An 18,658-nucleotide genomic window follows, 5' to 3' on the forward strand; every position below is an offset into this window, starting at 1 on the left:
CCTCTTCCAAATGTTTCTTCTCCATTTCAGCAAATGGCCCCACTACCTACCTAAGTGAACAAACCTGAAACATAAGTTAGCCTTGATTGACCCTCTCACCACCCCCATATCCAATCCATCAAGAAGTCCCATCATTTTTAACACAAAAATTCAGCTCAAATTCATTCACTTCTCTTTATCTCCACTGTTAGGACTCTAGTCCAAGCCATCACATTCTCTCACCTGTACTATTCTGATAGCCTCCTACCTGTTCTCTCTGCTTTATTTTCTTGCCTTCTTTAACCCATTTCCTAAATAGCAGCAAAAGTGTTCCTAAAAATGTAAACAGGATCATAATATTCCTTTGCTTAAAATCTCAAAATCTCACAGACTATGGTCTGTGAATGATTTGGCTTCCATCTATACCTCAACTCCATCTGTGCCACTCTACCCCTTGCTCATTATGCTACATCCACAAAGCTCTGTTTTCAGTTCCTCCAATATGTCCTCTTCTTTGTATATGCCGTTATCACTTCCTTCCCTGCTGCATCTTTCATATCTCAGCAAAAAAGGTCGTCTTCTGTTTAAAGTAGATCTCCCCCTCTTATTCTGTATCTCATTCCTCATTTCCTTCATAACTGTTTTTTTTTTCTTCCCCATTACAGTATAAGCTCCATGAGGGTAGGGATCACCTACCCTCATGTAAAAGGGAGGAGGCGGTAACTCACGTAACTCCGAAATGTCGGAGAAGTACTGTAGGTCTCTCTCAACTGTAAGAGCTGTCATTCCAGCACTCATCACCACCATACTCCCTCCAGATGCTCCCTCCTTCTATCATTTCAAAAGGAATGCAAGACAAGGTTTCATTGGCAAATCACATTAATTCCAACTGCTATGGACTGAATTCTGTCCTCCCAAAATTCATATGTTGAAGTCCTAATCTCAGTGTGATGGCATATGGAGAACAGGAGCTTTGGGAGATAATTAGGTTTAGATACTCTTATAAAAAGAGGAAGAGATACCAGAACTCACTCTTTGCCATGTAAAGACACAGCAAGCTCACTAGCTCTCTGAAAGCCAGGAATAGAGCCTTCACCAGCACCCTGATCTCAGACTCCTAGCCCCCAGAATTGTGAGAAATAAGTTTCTGTTGTTAAATCCCCCCAGACTTTGGTATTTTGTTATGGCAGCCTGTGCTAAGACACCAACCAAAATGAGATGCTCCAGTCTCATCTGTAATAAAACCAAATACACATGTAAAAAGATACCTGATACAGTAGCATTCTTTATCAAGATTCTGCTCTTAACCCAAACTGTTCCACTGTTTTTTGATGCTCTTTTCCAAAGAGCTACACTTTTGAAGACTGAGCACTGTTAAAACTATCACCCTAGGCTTCCCTGGTGGCGCAGCGGTTGAGAGTCCGCCTGCCGATGCAGGGGACACGGGTTCGTGCCCCGGTCCGGGAAGATCCCACATGCCATGGAGCGGCTGGGCCTGTGAGCCATGGCCGCTGGGCCTGCACGTCCGGAGCCTGTGCTCCGCAACAGGAGAGGCCACAACAGTGAGAGGCCCGTGTACCACAAAACAACAAAAAACAAAAAACAAAAAAAAACTATCACCCTAGATACCCATCACTTGCAACTACTCAAATGCTAGAAGACGTCACATCTGGTACCAAAGGGTGGGGGTAGCACCCTTCCCTCAGCTACCATGTAACTTAGCCACCACCATGCACTGAAAACGGGTGAGTCAGGCACACCAAGACATACCAACAACTGTGTTTTATTCAGAAAGACTCACTGATGTTTCAGTTAGGAAGTAATTTTGGTTGCGACTCATGACAGCGTATACAAACATTTCCCGAGGCAATCTTCCCATGGGATTTCTGCCTAAATGAGAATCTCATAGGACTCTTTATTAAATTAGTGGTTTTTTTTTTTAAAGTAGACATTCAAGAAGCTCAGTTTCCACCCCTCTAAAACTAGGCTCTAATTGTAGATTAGAGGGAAGCAGAAGCTAGATTCTTTGAGACATTTTGTTAGAAAATTACTTTTAAACATTCAGGACTAATATATTTTATAAAAGGGAACAGTCTAACATTGTTTTTTTTTTTTAATGGCGATTTTTTTCTTTATTGAGAAACTTAAGACTTGGGTAACATTGTATTTTTTAAAAATTCAGATCCCTGGGACTTCCCTGGTGGTGCAGTGGTTAAGAAGCCATCTTGCGGTGCAGGAGACGCTGTTTCGATCCCTGGTGGGGGAACTAAGATCCCACATGCCGCAGGCCTACTAAGCCCGTGCCGCAACTAGAGAGACCGTGCACTCACTCTGGAGCCTGCGCAACCACAACTAGAGAGAAGTCTGCGCGCCACAACTATAGAGAAGCCTGTGCACCACAACGAAGATACTGCACCGCAATGAAAAGATCCCACGTGCTGCAACTAAGACCCGACCCAGCTAAAAAATAAATTAATAATAATAATAAAAAAAATTCAGATCCATTGTAGAATCTGAATTACAAAGTCAGTTATTTCTCTGATACTTCTACCTTGGGGATTTCAAAGCATTGCCTTTAAACTTAGTATTTAACAACAACAACAACAAAACATCCCATGTCTATCTTATAGGGAGAAATAAGGAAAAATAAGCAAAGTAGATGCCAACAGGCCATGAAGGTCCAGAGCTCCATGTCTACAAGAAAGAGCAACACCCATGCCAAAGGCATAAAGCTTAGTTACGAAACAGAGAAAGGCAGTATTTGTATTTTGCGAGTGGAACATCAAAGCTACTCTGAAATGGGGCCTGGACAACAAGTACAATGGCAGTAGGATGTTTAAGCCAATAAGACCCTCTGCATTTTAGAATCTGTGATTCTAGATTTTAATCAATACTGCATTAAGTACAATAAAGGACAAAGTGCTAGAAAAGGAAATGCTCCAAAGTACAAAATTCTGAAGGCTCTAAAATACTAATCTTCAAAAAATTTTAATGATTAACATCTCTTTATCTTTCCAATAATTTGAAAGAATTTCATCTGTACAAAACCCAGCCCCACTTGTGACTATCCACTGTCAGTATGCTCCTCCCTCCTATATTTGCCTACTGCAGAGGAAAGAAACAGAACTTACAGCTTTGGGGAAGCAAAATGTCGCTTCTTCTCATGAAATGATTTTAAGCCCCTGGCCTAGACATTCACAGCAGTCATTACAGAAATAAACGAAACATAAACCAGCTTTCCCGACCCATTTAAAAGCAGAATCTTCTGCTCCTCCTCCATATTTCTCCCAGAAAGATATGGTAACTTGTTCATAGTTACATGGAGAATTGGTGATTTTGCCAGGAAATGAAACTCATGTCTCCTCACTCTTAGTCCAGTGACCTTTCTAATACACCATGTTGTCTTCCATTTAGTAATCAAAGTAAATCAAGACCTAAATAAGTATGGAATCTGCCCAAGGGATACCCAAGTCTCCTTAGTCCTAGAGTGATTTCCAACCTTGAAAAGCCAATGAAGAATGTTTGGGAAGAGCTTGCCAACAAATCTAGCAGAATACTTTATACTCAGTGGACTCTATTTCTCCATCACACCAGCCCCTCCAATCTCATAACTGTGCCTTTTCAAACTGTCCCGCCTCATGAGTGCAAAAACAATTTGTGTGTGTGTGTGTGTGTGTGTGTGTGTGTGTGTTTCTTCCCCAAGAAAGATTAGGTCAAAAGAGAAAATAATCTAGTTTCTTTCTGCCAGAATTGTGGCATAGTGGGACTGTGCAGGAATGTACCTACTGTGGAATCTTCCCACACTCCTGAGTTGTTAAAAGTAACGAGCAGAGGCATGTTCCATACACTCCCCAAATACCTGAGCTGGCAACAACAAGATATTCAGACATCTTAGCCCTGGGACAATAGCTTCTGTCAGTCAACTACAGTTCTCACGACTGTGCTTCTTCTGCTCTTACTTCAACTTCATACCAAAGAACGTATCACACCTGTACAAGTACTTCAGAAAACCACACAAATGAATTCACACAGTAGTATAGCAATTTTGGCAGGGTACCAATACTAATGATAAAGTATAATTAAAAAAAATTTCAAAGATCTTACACAAGCATATTACTCTTAGCATTTACAAGCAGATTTGACAAAGGATCTGGGGCCCCAGTAATCTGTTCTTGAGACCAACACCTAAAGGATCAGGTAGAGTTTCCACACAAAGGGGGTTACCTGATAAGGAAGCAAAGATCAGCATTTTCTCTTACCTGAAGCCAAAGGTCGGATCCACTCTTTGCTATTTAGGTCAAGTCTCCAGAGGTCATTGAAGGCAGCATTGCAGCTGCTTTGGGTACAGCCTCCAAACACATACATAGACTGATTAGCATCATAATAGCACGCACCTAGAGAGAAAACAATAAATGAATAACTGATGTCTAATTCTGAAGCCACTCTAAACCTTAACTATAGCCCATATCTTTCAAAGATCAATTACTTCACACATTCCGCAGTTGTTCCCAGGTATCAACCTTTCTATAACCAGCCTCCTGTCTTCAGGTTGATCAATATCACATTAACCTTTAAAATAAGGACCAGAGAAAAGCTATGGAAATGTTATGTTATTTCTGAGCACACTAAGCAAACTGACAATGATATCATTAAATAAGACAATATAATTCTAGCAAGAGAACACAAGAATTCAGACTACGGGTGTTCAATGAGTGAAATTTCAGCACAGCTGCATAATTAATCTAAATCTGCATTATTATCATCTAGGGCTAGGAGAAGATAGTCAGCGCTAACAGAAGTACTCTGTCCTCCCATTCCTCTCCACCTGTCCTCCTCTTATTGCTTTTGCTTTCAAATGAAACATGAGGCACAAAACAATAACAAGACTTTATATGGAAGAGAATGACAGAAAACAATTTTAAGAACCTGCTGTATGTATAAATAAATAAAATTTAAAATTTCAAAAGAAAAGAAAACAATTTTAATCAATGCCATAAAGTAACCACACATACAGAACCAATGTAGCTCAGCGATCTCAGAGGTAGTATGGTCCCCAAAAAACTGAGAGAAAAAACATGAAAGTCATTAAGCTCCTAGGTGTGTATCCAAAAGCCACCAAGGCCGACTGGTTGGTGCTGAATAGAAACCAATGCAGTAGGTAACAGTTAAAAAGCACCAAGGTCTCCAAGAAAAGCCTTTTTAATTAGGTGACTATATACACCTCACCAATGGGCACTATTCTGAAGAAAAGAGTCAATGACTGTGAGAGGGGCTGTTCCCGTAAAACCAGAAAGACCAGAGCCAGAGTCTAGACAAGAAACGTGAAAGCTAAGCGCTGCCACCTTGCTTCTCATTGGAAAGTTCATTTAGCCTCTGTCCTTTGGAAAAGATGACCATGCGCTCCTTCCAGTCCTGCATTTACCATCTTGTATTTCAGGAAAAGGGCTGAGCAAAACCTCATTCATTTCATGCATACCACTGGGAAAAACAGACCTCTCAATGTGAAACTAGGCTAAAACAGTTAAGCGTCACATAAAAGAAAAGGGAAAGGGAAAAGAAATTCAGAGATTCAACCCACTAGTGCGTGGCTTCAGTGATCATCCAGTTTACCTGCAGGTCTTGTTCAGTTTAGCACACCACCGTTTCTAAGATCTCTTCTGAACTCTGGCACCACTTATTCAAGTTCAGAAAAAGGGAAACACCACCGCTATAATTACCTCTGTGATATATACTAGCTCTGGGAATAACCCTCCTTTTTTATTTTTTCTTAACTCAGCCCACTTGATATGCCTTTAAGGACTCTACACTAAGAAAGCCAAGTCCAAAAATTGGATGAGTTAAGAGATAATAAAAGCAATGTGTTCAGTCACACCCAGTAATCTCAGCCAGTGGAAGGCGTAAATCCAAAACATCTGGGACTTTACTGGGGGCACAGTGGTTAAGAATCTGCCTGCCAATGCAGGGGACACGGTTTGATCCCTGGTCCAGGAAGTTCGCACATGCGGCAGAGCAACTAAGCCCGTGCGCCACAACTACTGAGCCTGAGTTCTAGAACCTCTGAGCCACAACTACTGAAACCGTGTGCCTAGAGCCCGTGCTCTGCAACAAGAGAAGCCACCGTAATGAGAAGCCTGCACACCGCAATGAAGAGTAGTCACTGCTCGCCACAACTGGAGAAAGCCAGGGCACAGCAACAAAGACCCAAAGCAGCCAAAAATAAATAAATAAATAAAATTAAAAAAAAAAAAATCTGACCTCTGATGCTGTGCAATAACAGAGCTACAGACTTTTCAAATTAACAAAGAAATTAAAGAAACTAGAGATGTGAAGAAATGAAATACCATTTAATCATCAACAGGCTTACATCTGCAAAATACTTAATTACTCCCAGAACTCAAACATGCTACAATGGTATATGAAGGTTTAAATGATCTTACACTTTCCACTGACTTTCTTCCTTTTTTTTTTTTTGGCTGTGCCCTGAGGCTTGCGGGATCTTAGTTCCCTGATCAGGGATCGAACTCGGGCCCCCACAGTGAAAGCACCGAGTCCTAACTACTGGACTGCCAGGTAATTCCCCCATCCCCTTTTTTATTCCTACTGACTTTCTTTGCCTTTGAAAATAACTTCTAATCCATATCTAAATCAGTTTTTTAATTAACATCCCAATAAGAAAGTCTATTAAGAAGTAAAATCCTGGGAATTCCCTGGCAGTCCGGTGGTTAGGACTCTGTGCTTTCACTGCCAGGGCCCAAGTTCAATCATGCAAGCAGCGTGGCCCAAAGGAAAAAGAAGAAGAAAAAAAAATAAGTAAAACCCTATGTAAGTCCACTGCTCATGTTTCAGGTTTGTTGAGAACTGCAAATAACAAAGGATCAAGTTAGATGACATTAAACAAACAAAAAGGATAATTACTGAAGCCACACTTTAATCTCCACTAAAGGGGGCAAGCTTCAGGTATCTTGGTCTTCTCATACATACCTTTTTGAACTAGCTACTCCAACAAACTGGGGCAATTTTGAATTGAACTGACTGGTGCCTGGCATAAAAGAACGTTCTCTTCCACCTGATAATCCATAACCCCAGAACAGAAATTAGCAACATCCTCTGGCTTCTGAAACCTTAACTGATCTTCATCGTAACAATGTTTAATAAGACAAATCCATGATTTCATAACTAAAAGAGTCAGTAGCTCATTTATGTCCCACTATCCCTCAAAGATCAACTCTGGGCAGCTGCTTCCTTCGTGCAGCAAAAAAGCACAGCGCCTTTATTTTTCAAAGAGGTAGCAAACATTCTTCTTCTCTATTTGGACTGAAAACCTAGCCAGCAGCTGGGCCCCATGAGGTCCTTACCACGTGTATTTTAATGCTATACTAAAATAAGGCAATTGGCATTTTCCTGCTTCTCTTTGAGCAAACAAAGGTTTCTGGAAGAGGAAGGTACAGCCCAAACCCTATGCAAAGCTAATGCGACTGAAACGACAAGTTTCACACACTGTAGTTTCAATATCCAGCAGTCATTATCAACAAAGCTTGGAGAGGAAGGGAGTCAATTTAGGCAGCTATGTTTAGAACTCAGATATAATGGGAATGAGAAACAGCCATCAATAATACACTCAAATATTTTAAGCATCCTACTGAACTCTGTTTGCCTATTTTTATTTAAGATGCGTACATGTTGGTCTGGGTGGGGGTTGGGGACCCAAGTTCAATAAGCCTTTCAGAAAAAATTAAGAATTTAAGCAAATACCACTGCTCAAGTAAATACTTCCTTTTACCAAAGTTCTCCACCCAAACAGAACATTCTCCTTTCAGAACATCTAGACCACTGGAATGTGCTATACAAAAGTTACCATTTGTAGTACGGTATGACTGCTCTGCTAAGAAATAACATTGAGAACGTGATTATTCCAACTGCTAGATCTCTTCAAGCTTTCTGAAATGTGCTTGACTGCTCCACAAACAACTATTGCAAGTCACATACCTCAAGTTAAAATCTAATAATCCCTACTCGAAGACAAGTCAAATATGCACAATTACACTCATGACAAGCAAAGAGTTCCTCAGTGTTCTGAATACTTTTCCTACTGTATTATAATCCTCTGAAGTTCAAGGTCTTCCAGTTGTTTCATATTTTCCATGGTGCCTGGTAGTCACCAGATTAATGTTCACTGAACTCTAATTTTTGCACTTTCAGAGGTTAAATTCTCTTGTTCCCTCACTTGTCTCCAGGGAAAGGCCCTGAGGCATTTATCCCATGCTTAGAGACTATGCTGTCATGTGTCTCACATCTACAAGCCAGGACATACTTGATAAGGCCTGTAATTATGTAACTATGGAATAAGAAAGGTTGGTTATCCAGTCTGGGCCTGCTGGCTATTGCAGGAGCAAGATTAGCAAGTGTATGGAATGACCTGGCCATATTTGGAGCCTAAACACTAAAAGGTTTTTCAAAACATAATGCTGGGGATTCAACAGACCCCTATGACAATCTGAAAGGGACATTCTACCTTAATCAAGGATTGCATGATTGGCCATGAACATACTCATCAAATAGTCAGGAGAACTGGCTTCATTTTATTTTCCCAGCATTTTTTTGTCCCAGACTTCTACATAAGAAAGAAGCTCTATCGCTCGTATCTTTGTTACACAATTCCACAGAATTAATAGATGTCAACTATGAACCTGGTGTTATGAAAGGTGCACAGATGTCTAAGACATGGAGCCTGACTGTCCTCAAGCAGACAACCATCTTGTGGAGGAGACATCATCATCGTCCTATAATTTTGCAGGTTAAAATATATTTTTGCAAGTGTTTCCTCAATTAAATTTCCTAGCAACCCTGTGGCACAAACAGAATTTATCATACGCATTTTACAGATGAGGAAATTGTGGGTTCGAGGAGCCAAGGAATTTGCTTCCCAAGTCTAAAGTTCTTCCTTTGCATGCAGCCTCTCTCACACAGATAATTATGGTAAAAGACAGATGGTAAAACATTAAGAAGAAGGTATGAAGAGTGTATTAAACGAGTATAAGCAGAAAAAGAGAAGAGCTTAATCTCCATGGTGGGGAATTTGAGAGTAGTGTGAAAGACGGTGGCTTTTGGCTTTGTCTCCAAGATGGGTTTTAGAGGTCAGGACATTTTCAATCAATTAACATGGGGCGAACAAGTCTAGGGGTGAAAGAGGAATGGGAGGGGAAGGGAAAATGAAATCAGGGCATCCAAACAAAGCCATGAGGTAGGGAAGTTGAAGACAAACAAGGAATCTCGTGTGGGCAGAGCCTGGCTGTGTACGGATGCAGCAGTGAGTCAGGCTGAAAAGGCAGGCTTGGTGAATGCCAGGTGGGGTGGAAACTTCTACATGCAGTGCAAAAAGGCTCAGGCTTTTTGGCAGAGGAGTGACAAGGCTGGTTTTATGGTTCAGATTTGCAGTGTTTCCCGACAGGAGCTCCTGTCATTCTGAGCAAGTCAATTCTTTGTGTGCAGGATCATCCCATTCACTGCATGACATTTAGCAACCCAAGTAGGTCCTTGCCTACTAACTGCGTGTAGTACTTTCCAGTCAAGACAATAAACAATGGCCTTACACATTTCCAGATGCCCTAGGAGGTGGCACTGTCCACAGTTTTGGAGATGGCTGCCAAGTGTCTACACCAGGTTCAGATGAAGAGAGAAGAAAGGCAAGAAGATTGTATAGAAAAGACTTAGGGGGACTTCCCTGGTGGTCCAGTGGTTAAAACTCCACGCTTCCACTGCAGGGGGCGCGGGTTCGATCCCTGGTTGGGGAACTAAGATCCCGCATGCCACGGCCAAAAAAAAAAAAAAAAAGAAAGAAAGAAAAGATTTAGGAAAGATGGAATGATTAAGTCATAAGTGTGAGTAATGGGGGGCGTGGTAAAAGGAAAGATATGAGAGAGATTGCAGAGATAGAACAGAATCAACAAGATTTGACTTTTGTTGTTGAGGGAGGGAGAAGAATTGAGGATTAATCCAAGATTTCAAGCTTGTATAATTGAGAGAATGATAATGCCATTAACTAAATTAAAGAGAGGAGAAAACTGGGGGGAAACTACTGAATTCTGCTTTTGGCTCACTAAATGTGAAACATCTGTGAATCTCTGTGGCAGTATGAGCAAAGAACTGGAAATGTGGATCTCAAGCTCCACATGAGTTAGGCATAAGGAATAAAATAGAGCTAAAGGGAGAAATACAGAGATGGAAGTTGAAGGAGCTAAGGAAAAAAATTAAAGGAATGCTTGTTTTCAACCTATTTTGAAAACTGCCCATTCCCTGTAATAATCCTCTTCAGTTTGCCAGTTAGATAGCATGTAGAGACTGATGGAAGAAAACAATAAAGAGACAGACCGAAAGAGACAACGAAAGACAATGAGAAATCTTTTCTTGGATATCAAGTAAGGAAATGAAAATACCAAGTAAGGAAATGAAAAAAAAATTTAAGCAAAAACAAGTATCAAAACCCACCAACCCCTGAGCTTCTGTGAGCTTACTCATGGTATTATTCCTTTCTATTTCCCCTTCAAAGAACTGCCTCTATTTTGTGGTAATACTCTTTTTCGAAAGCTAGTTAACTGAAAAATATTTTTTCCCCTCTCTTATCAGAAAGCCAAACTGTTGCTATGATAATTATTCACCCCTATTTCCTATTCTAGTTTCAATTTTACCCTGATTCATTTGATTTCCCTCTTAGGGTTCTAAAACTATTTGTTTCCAAACACCATTCTAATAAAACTCCTGTCTTTAGAAACCTCGTCTTTGCTTCTCATTCCAATCATCTGTAGGTAACTGAAGTTACCCCTCCCTCAACAATGAATACTGGACCTAATATGGATCCTCCTGTAATTTCATTAAATGTTCTCAGCAAGGACTCATGTATAGTTTATTGCAGTCATGATCAAAGTGTGGTCTGTGGACTCCTGAAAACATTTGAGACTCTCTCAAAACTACTTTTATAATAATAATAAGTACTAGTAGCAGTAGTAGTTGTAGAGGTAGTAATTTATTGTTTTTTTCACTGTGCTGACATGTGCACTAACGGTGCCAAGGCAATGCTGGGGAAAACTGCTGCAGCCTGTGCATGACTCAAGGTAAGGGAACTCAACTACTCTAGTGTCACTGTGCTCTTCACTACCACACACTCACAGATTAAAACAAATGAAGCCAGTTCTGACTTCACAGATCCCCCCAAGAGTCTCATAGATGCCTTCCTCCCCCAAAGTCCAGGAATCACACTTTGAGATCTACTGCTCCAGGGGATTTACAACAGCACAAAAACAGCTCCCCGAGAGAACTGAAAACACGGCAAATAGTTCGACCCATTCCTTTGATCTGTTTAGATACAATTCAAAGACAATGACGAGTTATCATTATTTACGGAACTCTCCTCTGGATATGAGAGTACAGCATATGGTCTGGGGCAGTCAACCACCAAGAGGCCTCCAAGGATCCTCACTTCCTGGTATTACGCCCTTGGTCAATCCCTGTGTGACTTATAGGATAGAACAGAAAAGATGGTATTCACTTCAGAGATTAGGGTGTAAAAGATACCTTGGCTGCTGTCTTAGTGTCTGTCTCTGTTTCTCAGATCACTCATTTTGTGGAAAGTCAGCTGGCAAGTTGTGAGCAGCTCTGTGGAGAGGTCCATGTAGTAAGGAACTGAGTCTCCTATCAACAGTTACTGAGTGAGCTTGGAAGCAGATTCACCGGGCCCCAGTCAGGCCCTCAGGTGACTGTAGCCCCAGCTGACAGATTGACGGCAACCTCATGAGAGACCCTGAGCCACAACCTCCCAGCTAAGCCACTCCCAAATTCTTGACCCTCAGGAACACTGTGAGATAATGTTATTTTAAGCTGCTAAGTCTGCAGGTAATTTTTACACAACATGGATAACCAATAACTCTCCTTCCCCTCAAGAGTTCAAAATATGGCTTAAAAAAAAAAAAAAGACACAGACATACAAGTTAACAATGAAAGACAATGTGAGTTAAGTGCCAAATTAGTATTCCAGACATAAGCTCGGAACAGGAAAAATTTTTCTGTGGGCTAGAGAGTTGAGAAAAGGTTTCCCAAAGGAGCTAAAACTTCAACTGAGTTTTCAAGGAGAAGCCAGGCTTCAGCTAAGTGGATGGGAATACTCTAGAGAGGAAGAATCAAGTATAGCAAAGTGACAACTTGAAAGAGGAGAGCTCTTGGGAAAACTTGGGAGATGAAGTGGTAATTTAGAAATAAGTCAACTTAAAGAGGGTTTTAAATATAAGATTAAGTTTTTATCTTGTAGGCACTGGATAGACACTGAAGGTTTCTGTTTTTCTTTTTTTAAAATTAATTTATTTTTGGCTGCGTTGGGTCCTCGTTGCTGCACGTGGCCTTTCTCTAGTTGCAGCGAGCGGGGGCTACTCTTCATTACAGTGCGTGGGCTTCTCATTGCAGTGGCTCCTCCTGTTGCAGAGCTTGGGCTGTGGGCGTGCGGGCTTCAGTAGTTGTGGCACACGGGCTCAGCAGCTGTGGCTCGCAGGCTCTAGAGCACAGTCTCAGTACCTGTGGCACACAGGCTTAGTTGCTCTGCGGCATGTGGGATCTTCCCGGACCAGGGATCAAACCCGTGTCCCCTGCATTAGCAGGCGGATTCTTAACCACTGCGCCACCAGGGAAGTCCTGAAGGTTTCTGAATACAGAAGTAATATAACTAAAGCAGCAATTCTGAGAACTTTCTAAGCGGCTTTTCTCTCCTGTCAATGAACTTTCTTTATGTAAAACCATTAATAAATACAGCTTTTGTGGCCTAAGATAGATCACATCTCAGTCTCACTTTGATGGAGGGATATAAATCACTAATAGAATAAAATGGTATCGGGAATTCCCTGGTGGCCCTGGGGTTAGAACTCGGTGCTCTCACTGCCAGGGCCTGGGTTGAACCCCTGGTGGGGGAGCTAAGATCCTGCAAGGCGTGGGGTGCAGCCGGAAAAAAAAAAATAAAAGAATAAAATGGCATCTACAAAAATCAATTAAAATGGAGAGTTAATTCTAGAAGAAGTTGGGGCTTCCCTGGTGGCGCAGTGGTTAAGAATCCGCTTGCCAATGCTGGGGACACGGGTTCAAGCCCTGGCTCGGGAAGATCCCACATGCCGCAGAGCAACTAAGCCCGTGCACCACGACTACTAAGCCTGCACTCTAGAGCCCCTGAGCCACAACTGCTGAGCCGACGTACCACAACTGCTGAAGCCTGTGTGCCTAGAGGCTGTGCTCTGCAACAAGAGAAGCCCGCACACCACAACGAAGACCCAACGCAGCCAAAAATAAATAAATAAAATAAATTAATTTTTTAAAAAAATCCTAAAAAAAAAAAAAAATTCTAGAAGTCAAAAACTCTAAATTGTCTATTTGCCAAAACATTTTATTTATAATTTTACTGTTTAAATTTGTATTTTATAAACAATATCCTTCATGTTCAAAATTTTTGTGTGACCCTAGTCAAATTCAGTGTTTGCTGAACATACACTACGTTAAGATAAAGAGTTATTGCAAAAATTAGTGCTAAGCTCTGGCTACTCCCTAAGCAGGATCCCAGAAAAACCCTCATGTATGCCTTTCCTTTGTTTGCCTCTTACATGATGTCAAATGTTTAAAAACCTAAGCATAACACCTTGACCTCTTTGGAGTAGAGACAGTACAAAAATCCAATGAAAAAGCAGAATACAAAATTATATCACAGTGCCTACAATATATTTAGGCTCATGCTCTTCCCTAATTCTGATTGTAAAATTAATACAAACCCTTATTTAACATTTTCTTCATTAAGAAGTCAGACAAAATACAAGCCTCCAAAGTAGCTTTTGGAAACACGACCACAGGCAGGATGGGATCTGCTTTCACAGTAAATACTTACTGTGTGAGAACCGCTGAGTGATTGGGGTTCCAGGATAAGGGTAAGTCCGACTCTCCCACTGAATGTTTCCTTCCTGGACAGCCTTTATGAAACCATGATAACACTGGTGGGCTACACCTAAAGACAAAAATAACAAAAGCTTCAGCCTGGACTCTTCGCTTGTAAATCAAATTATTAAAACTGCATCTATTAATTGTCTTATCACTTTTATAAGACATAAGTTTGTTTGAGGAACTCCAAATTTCTTTGATTTTTTCATTCAAAGACAGAAAACAGAATCACAGAATTTCAAAACTGGAAGATCTAATCCTTTCATTTTACCAAGGTTAAGTGACTCCCTCAAGGTTACAAAATCAGCTCACACTTAAAATCTGCTCCCCTTTACATCATATCATGAGGCAACACATCAAAATAATTGGCGCTATTTACTCCAAAGCAAAGGGGCTGGGAGATAATTTAGTTTTATGAGAAAAAGCGTGGTAAAACAGTCTCCGGAATATAACAGCTGTTCAGTAAATATCTATGGTTAGACCATGGCAACCAAGTATTCTCCATCTTAAACAAGGAGTAATAATAAGCTTACAGTGGATTATGAAATGATGAATTTATAACAAAGGAAAGCTGTTTTTTAAAAAAAAAAATCAGAGTTTTTACTATAATGCTGGATACATGTCATTATATATATGTCCAAGCTCACAGAATGTACACCCTATGTAAACTACAGACTTTGGGTGACAAAGATGTATCAATGTATGAGCGTCAATTGTAAGAAATGTACCCCTCTGGTGAGGGATGTTGAAAGTAGGGGAGGCTGTGCATGTCTGGGGACAGGGGTATACGGGAAACCTACGAACCTGCTCAGTTTTGCTGTGAACTTAAAACCACTCTAAAAAAGTAAAGTCTATTTTTAAAAAGTGAGAGCTTTATACTTCTGGAACAATCTGCTTTCCCAACACATGAAATTACTTTCTTATTTCAAAGACAAACATTTTGAATGAAGAGTACAACCAATTTTATATATATATATATATATAAATTTTTAAATAAATTTATTTATTTATTTTTGGCTGTGTTAGGTCTTCATTGTTGCGTGTGGGCTTTCTCTAGTTGTGGTGAGCAGGGGCTACTCTTCGTTGCGGTGCAAGGGCTCTAGGCGCGTGGGCTTCAGTAATTGTGGCACGTGGGCTCAGTAGTTGTGGCTCGCGGGCTCTAGAGCGCAGGCTCAGCAGTTGTGGTGCACGGACTTAGTTGCTCCGCGCCGTGTGGGATCTTCCCGGACCAGGGTTCGAATCCGTGTCCCCTGCATTGGCAGGCAGATTCTTAACCACTGCGCCACCAGGGAAGCCCCAATTATTTATATTTTGAAAGAGTGTATCATTCTTGAATTTATGCCACCTTAGTGGATCCTTAAGCAGGATCACAGAACATATTTTCTAATGATGATCATTATCCCTTCGTTGAACTCACAGTTAAGAAATGGAATATTAAAAAGACATGGCCATTTTTTGGTTTTGAAGAAGCTGGGGGCAGGAGAGGAATAAAGACGCATATGTACAGAATGGACTTGAGGACACGGGGAGTGGGAAGGGTAAGCTGGGATGAAGTGAGAGAGTGGCATGGACATGTATACACTACCAAATGTAAAATAGATAGCTATTTTACATTATATTCTCCATAGCAAATGGAGATCAGCTCAGTGCTTTGTGACCAACTAGAGGGGTGGGATAGGGAGGGTGGGAGGGAGACACAAGATGGAGGAGATATGGGGATATATGTATATGTATAGCTGATTCACTTTCTTATAAAGCAGAAACTAACACTCCATTGTAAAGCAATTATACCCCAATAAAGATGTTTAAAAAAAGAATAAAAAAAGACATGCCCATTTTTAATGTGTGACCATACTGCCAACTACGCACTGGTGAAGTAATACAGATTTGCAAATGTTGAAATGAGGTAAGGCAGTAATGAATAAAAGACAGACACATAATGATCGAGGGGAACAAAAGCTGTCTTGGCAGTGACTTCCCGCAGAAGATCTAAGAATGCGAGTACTAGGTTAAGGCTCTTCTCTCTTAAAGAAAGATCAGAATGATAAGAACGCCAAATAAAACCTAAGAATAAATTCATATATTTGATTAGATCACCACCCCTTGTCTGTGATTCTCCACCTCTATTTTAGAGGTAAAACCATCTATTTCCACAGTGTAAGGAGCCAATCTCTCCTGAAGAATCCATTAACTCTGCAAACAGAAGCAGGCTGTGCATACCAGTATTACCAGTTGGGAGCAGATGAGCACAGGGCCCAGCAAGCAGTTTCAACACAGCTGGTCCTTATTAGCTCTCTAGGTTGGACTTTGGACAAATGACAGGGACCCTAATCCTCAGAGAATCACTCTGATATGAGGAAAAGATTTTAAGACTGATTCTGATCTAGAGGTTTTTCTCTCTCATATCTCTGGCCGCCTTGTTCCCAACAGGAAAGAAAAAATTGATACGACCCTTGCTTTGATCAAAGATTATTCAACTGGCTCGGTCATCTTCATTCAAAAAATGGGCCCTTTCCACCTAAAATGGAATGAAACCAAATAACTGCTATTAATTAAAACTACAGTACAACTAGTAACCTCAACATTTAGCCAAAGTTGAAATCTTGATTAGAAAATGGAGGGGAAAAAAAAAAAGAGAAACTCACTTAAAAAGTAAAAGACATACATAGGGCCTGTTGTGTTTAGAGATAAAATCAAGCAGTAAATGCTTTCATAATCCCACATCTGCCACAATTAGCTACTTTAAGCTATTCATAGTTCGCTATGAGGATTGTAAAACAGTTATAATAGTCCTGACAATAATAAGAGTTATATGAAGGTTAACTATTACTGTCAATACATATCCAACCCTACTCTACCTATTCAAGAACAATACAACATACCAGATCAACTCCAAGAATATGCAGAAAAAGAATCCTCATTTTAAAACTGGAAATTGGATTAAATACTATAGTATTCAAGCTGTTCATAAAATTAGGCAGGATAAAGAGAAAAGAAAAATGTACAATGCTAATCGTCTAACACTAAATTTTAGAACCACAATAAATTTAAGGGAGAAAAGAGAAAATGAAATTGGGAGGTAAAAATAAATCATTCAAACAAATTTTAAGTAAATAAATAAAACTTTCCACTTTCCACAGTACCTTTAATAAGTCGGTACCACTGTTTGCAGACAAGGGCTGCAGTTTTGTGTTCCTGGTATGGTGAGAGAAAGGACAGGATATACTCCAAAACCTCTTCTGGCAGCTCAGACATGGACCTATTATGTCTAGTCTCCTCAACCTCCAATACCGGGCGGGGCTCCTCATCTTGCTCCATTGTCCCTTCCAGCACAGTCTCTTCTTGGTCCACAGCCATGAAACTATCATCTTCACTGTCCGAGGAGCTGGCCATGACATTCCACTTGACAGCTACAGCGGGAAAGAAACAAACATCAGTATACACTGTCTGAAGTTCTGAAATAACTCAGGCAAGGCATCCAAGCTGTTCATGATTTCTTTTAGATGCTCAATCTGAAATCTGTCCTTTAGCACTTTCCCACACCAGTTGTGAGCCACCTTAATTTATCAAGTACAGCTCAAATACCAACGCCATCCCAAATATCTAATAAATCCCTAAAGGCTTCTGATGGTATTTTTTTCTCTCCACTGAAAACCAGAGTGACAGCCGAGTTCTGGTAAAACCATAAAACCAAAAAACTTGTTCTCAACAACTCCTCTAACTCAAGGATCTGACTGGTAGACAGCAAAGGGAACAGCAACTAGCTTCCCTTGGCCAGTAATATGATTCAAGACCTCAAACTTAGAAGAAAAAACTAATTGTGGGTCCTAAAAGAGTAAAAAGAACATTCTGAGGATATGGGAATAAGAAATGACAGGTTTTTTTAGCTTTTATAATTTATTATCCTTAAGAGGACATTCTGAGGATATGGGAATAAGAAATGACAGGTTTTTTTAGCTTTTATAATTTATTATCCTTAAGAGGACAATAAATATTTCAATAACAGGCTTAACTAGCTATAATACCAAACACAAGGCAATATTTATATTAGAAAACATCATAACAGATCCAAGGAGTGAAAAACTGGAAATAATACAAATGCCCACCACCAACAGAACAGGTAGACTGTGGTACATTCACACAACAGAATACTATACAGCAAGGAACCACAGATACACACATGGGTGAATCTCTTAAACATAATACTGAGCAAAGAAGACAAAATAGTACACACTACATGACCATGCTTATATCATAAGTTCAAAACTAGGCAAAATTAATTTATGTTGTTGCAAGTGAGGATAGCGGTTACCAAACGTAACGACTGGGAGGCTCCTGGGGTAGTGGTAAAGCTTCCTGATTGGGTGATGGTTACACAGATGTGTTCAGTTTGTGAAAAATTCACCCAGGTGAACACTTAACACACTTCTCTAAAGTTTACCAAAATAAGCCACTATTAACAGTTACCTCTAGTGGAGGTTAATTAATTTTTAAAAAAATATTATGGGTATTTTTAAATGTCTTTGTGCTACCTGTATTCCCTGAATTTTCTAGGAAGAGCACAAGTTAAAACACACACAGATGGACTTCCCTGGTGGTGCAGTGGTTAGGAATCCGCCTGTCAATGCAGGGGACATGGGCTCGAGCCCTGGTCCAGGAAGATCCCACGTGCCGCAGAGCAACTAAGCCCGTGCACCACAGCTACTGAGCCTGCGCTCTAGAG

The 18,658-nt window shown here is 40.5% G+C and overlaps 1 protein-coding gene across 2 annotated transcripts in view; it reads right to left on the reverse strand.

Annotated features, from left to right (window-relative positions):
• The window catches only part of FBXO42 (F-box protein 42), a 95,392-nt gene that overhangs the window by 28,999 nt on the left and 47,735 nt on the right, over positions 1 to 18,658 (reverse strand). For both annotated transcript variants that reach the window (XM_067721592.1, XM_067721584.1), the window contains exons 2-4: positions 17,079 to 17,345; positions 13,886 to 14,002; positions 4,239 to 4,373 (exon numbers count right to left, since the gene is read on the reverse strand). In XM_067721592.1, the coding sequence (XP_067577693.1) occupies positions 4,239 to 4,373; positions 13,886 to 14,002; positions 17,079 to 17,328 (502 nt within the window). In that variant the 5' untranslated portion in view covers positions 17,329 to 17,345. The remainder of the gene's footprint in view (positions 1 to 4,238; positions 4,374 to 13,885; positions 14,003 to 17,078; positions 17,346 to 18,658) is intronic.

Source organism: Pseudorca crassidens, chromosome 2 (genome assembly GCF_039906515.1).
Source record: "Pseudorca crassidens isolate mPseCra1 chromosome 2, mPseCra1.hap1, whole genome shotgun sequence".
In the NCBI taxonomy this organism is placed as follows: Eukaryota; Metazoa; Chordata; class Mammalia; order Artiodactyla; family Delphinidae; genus Pseudorca; species Pseudorca crassidens.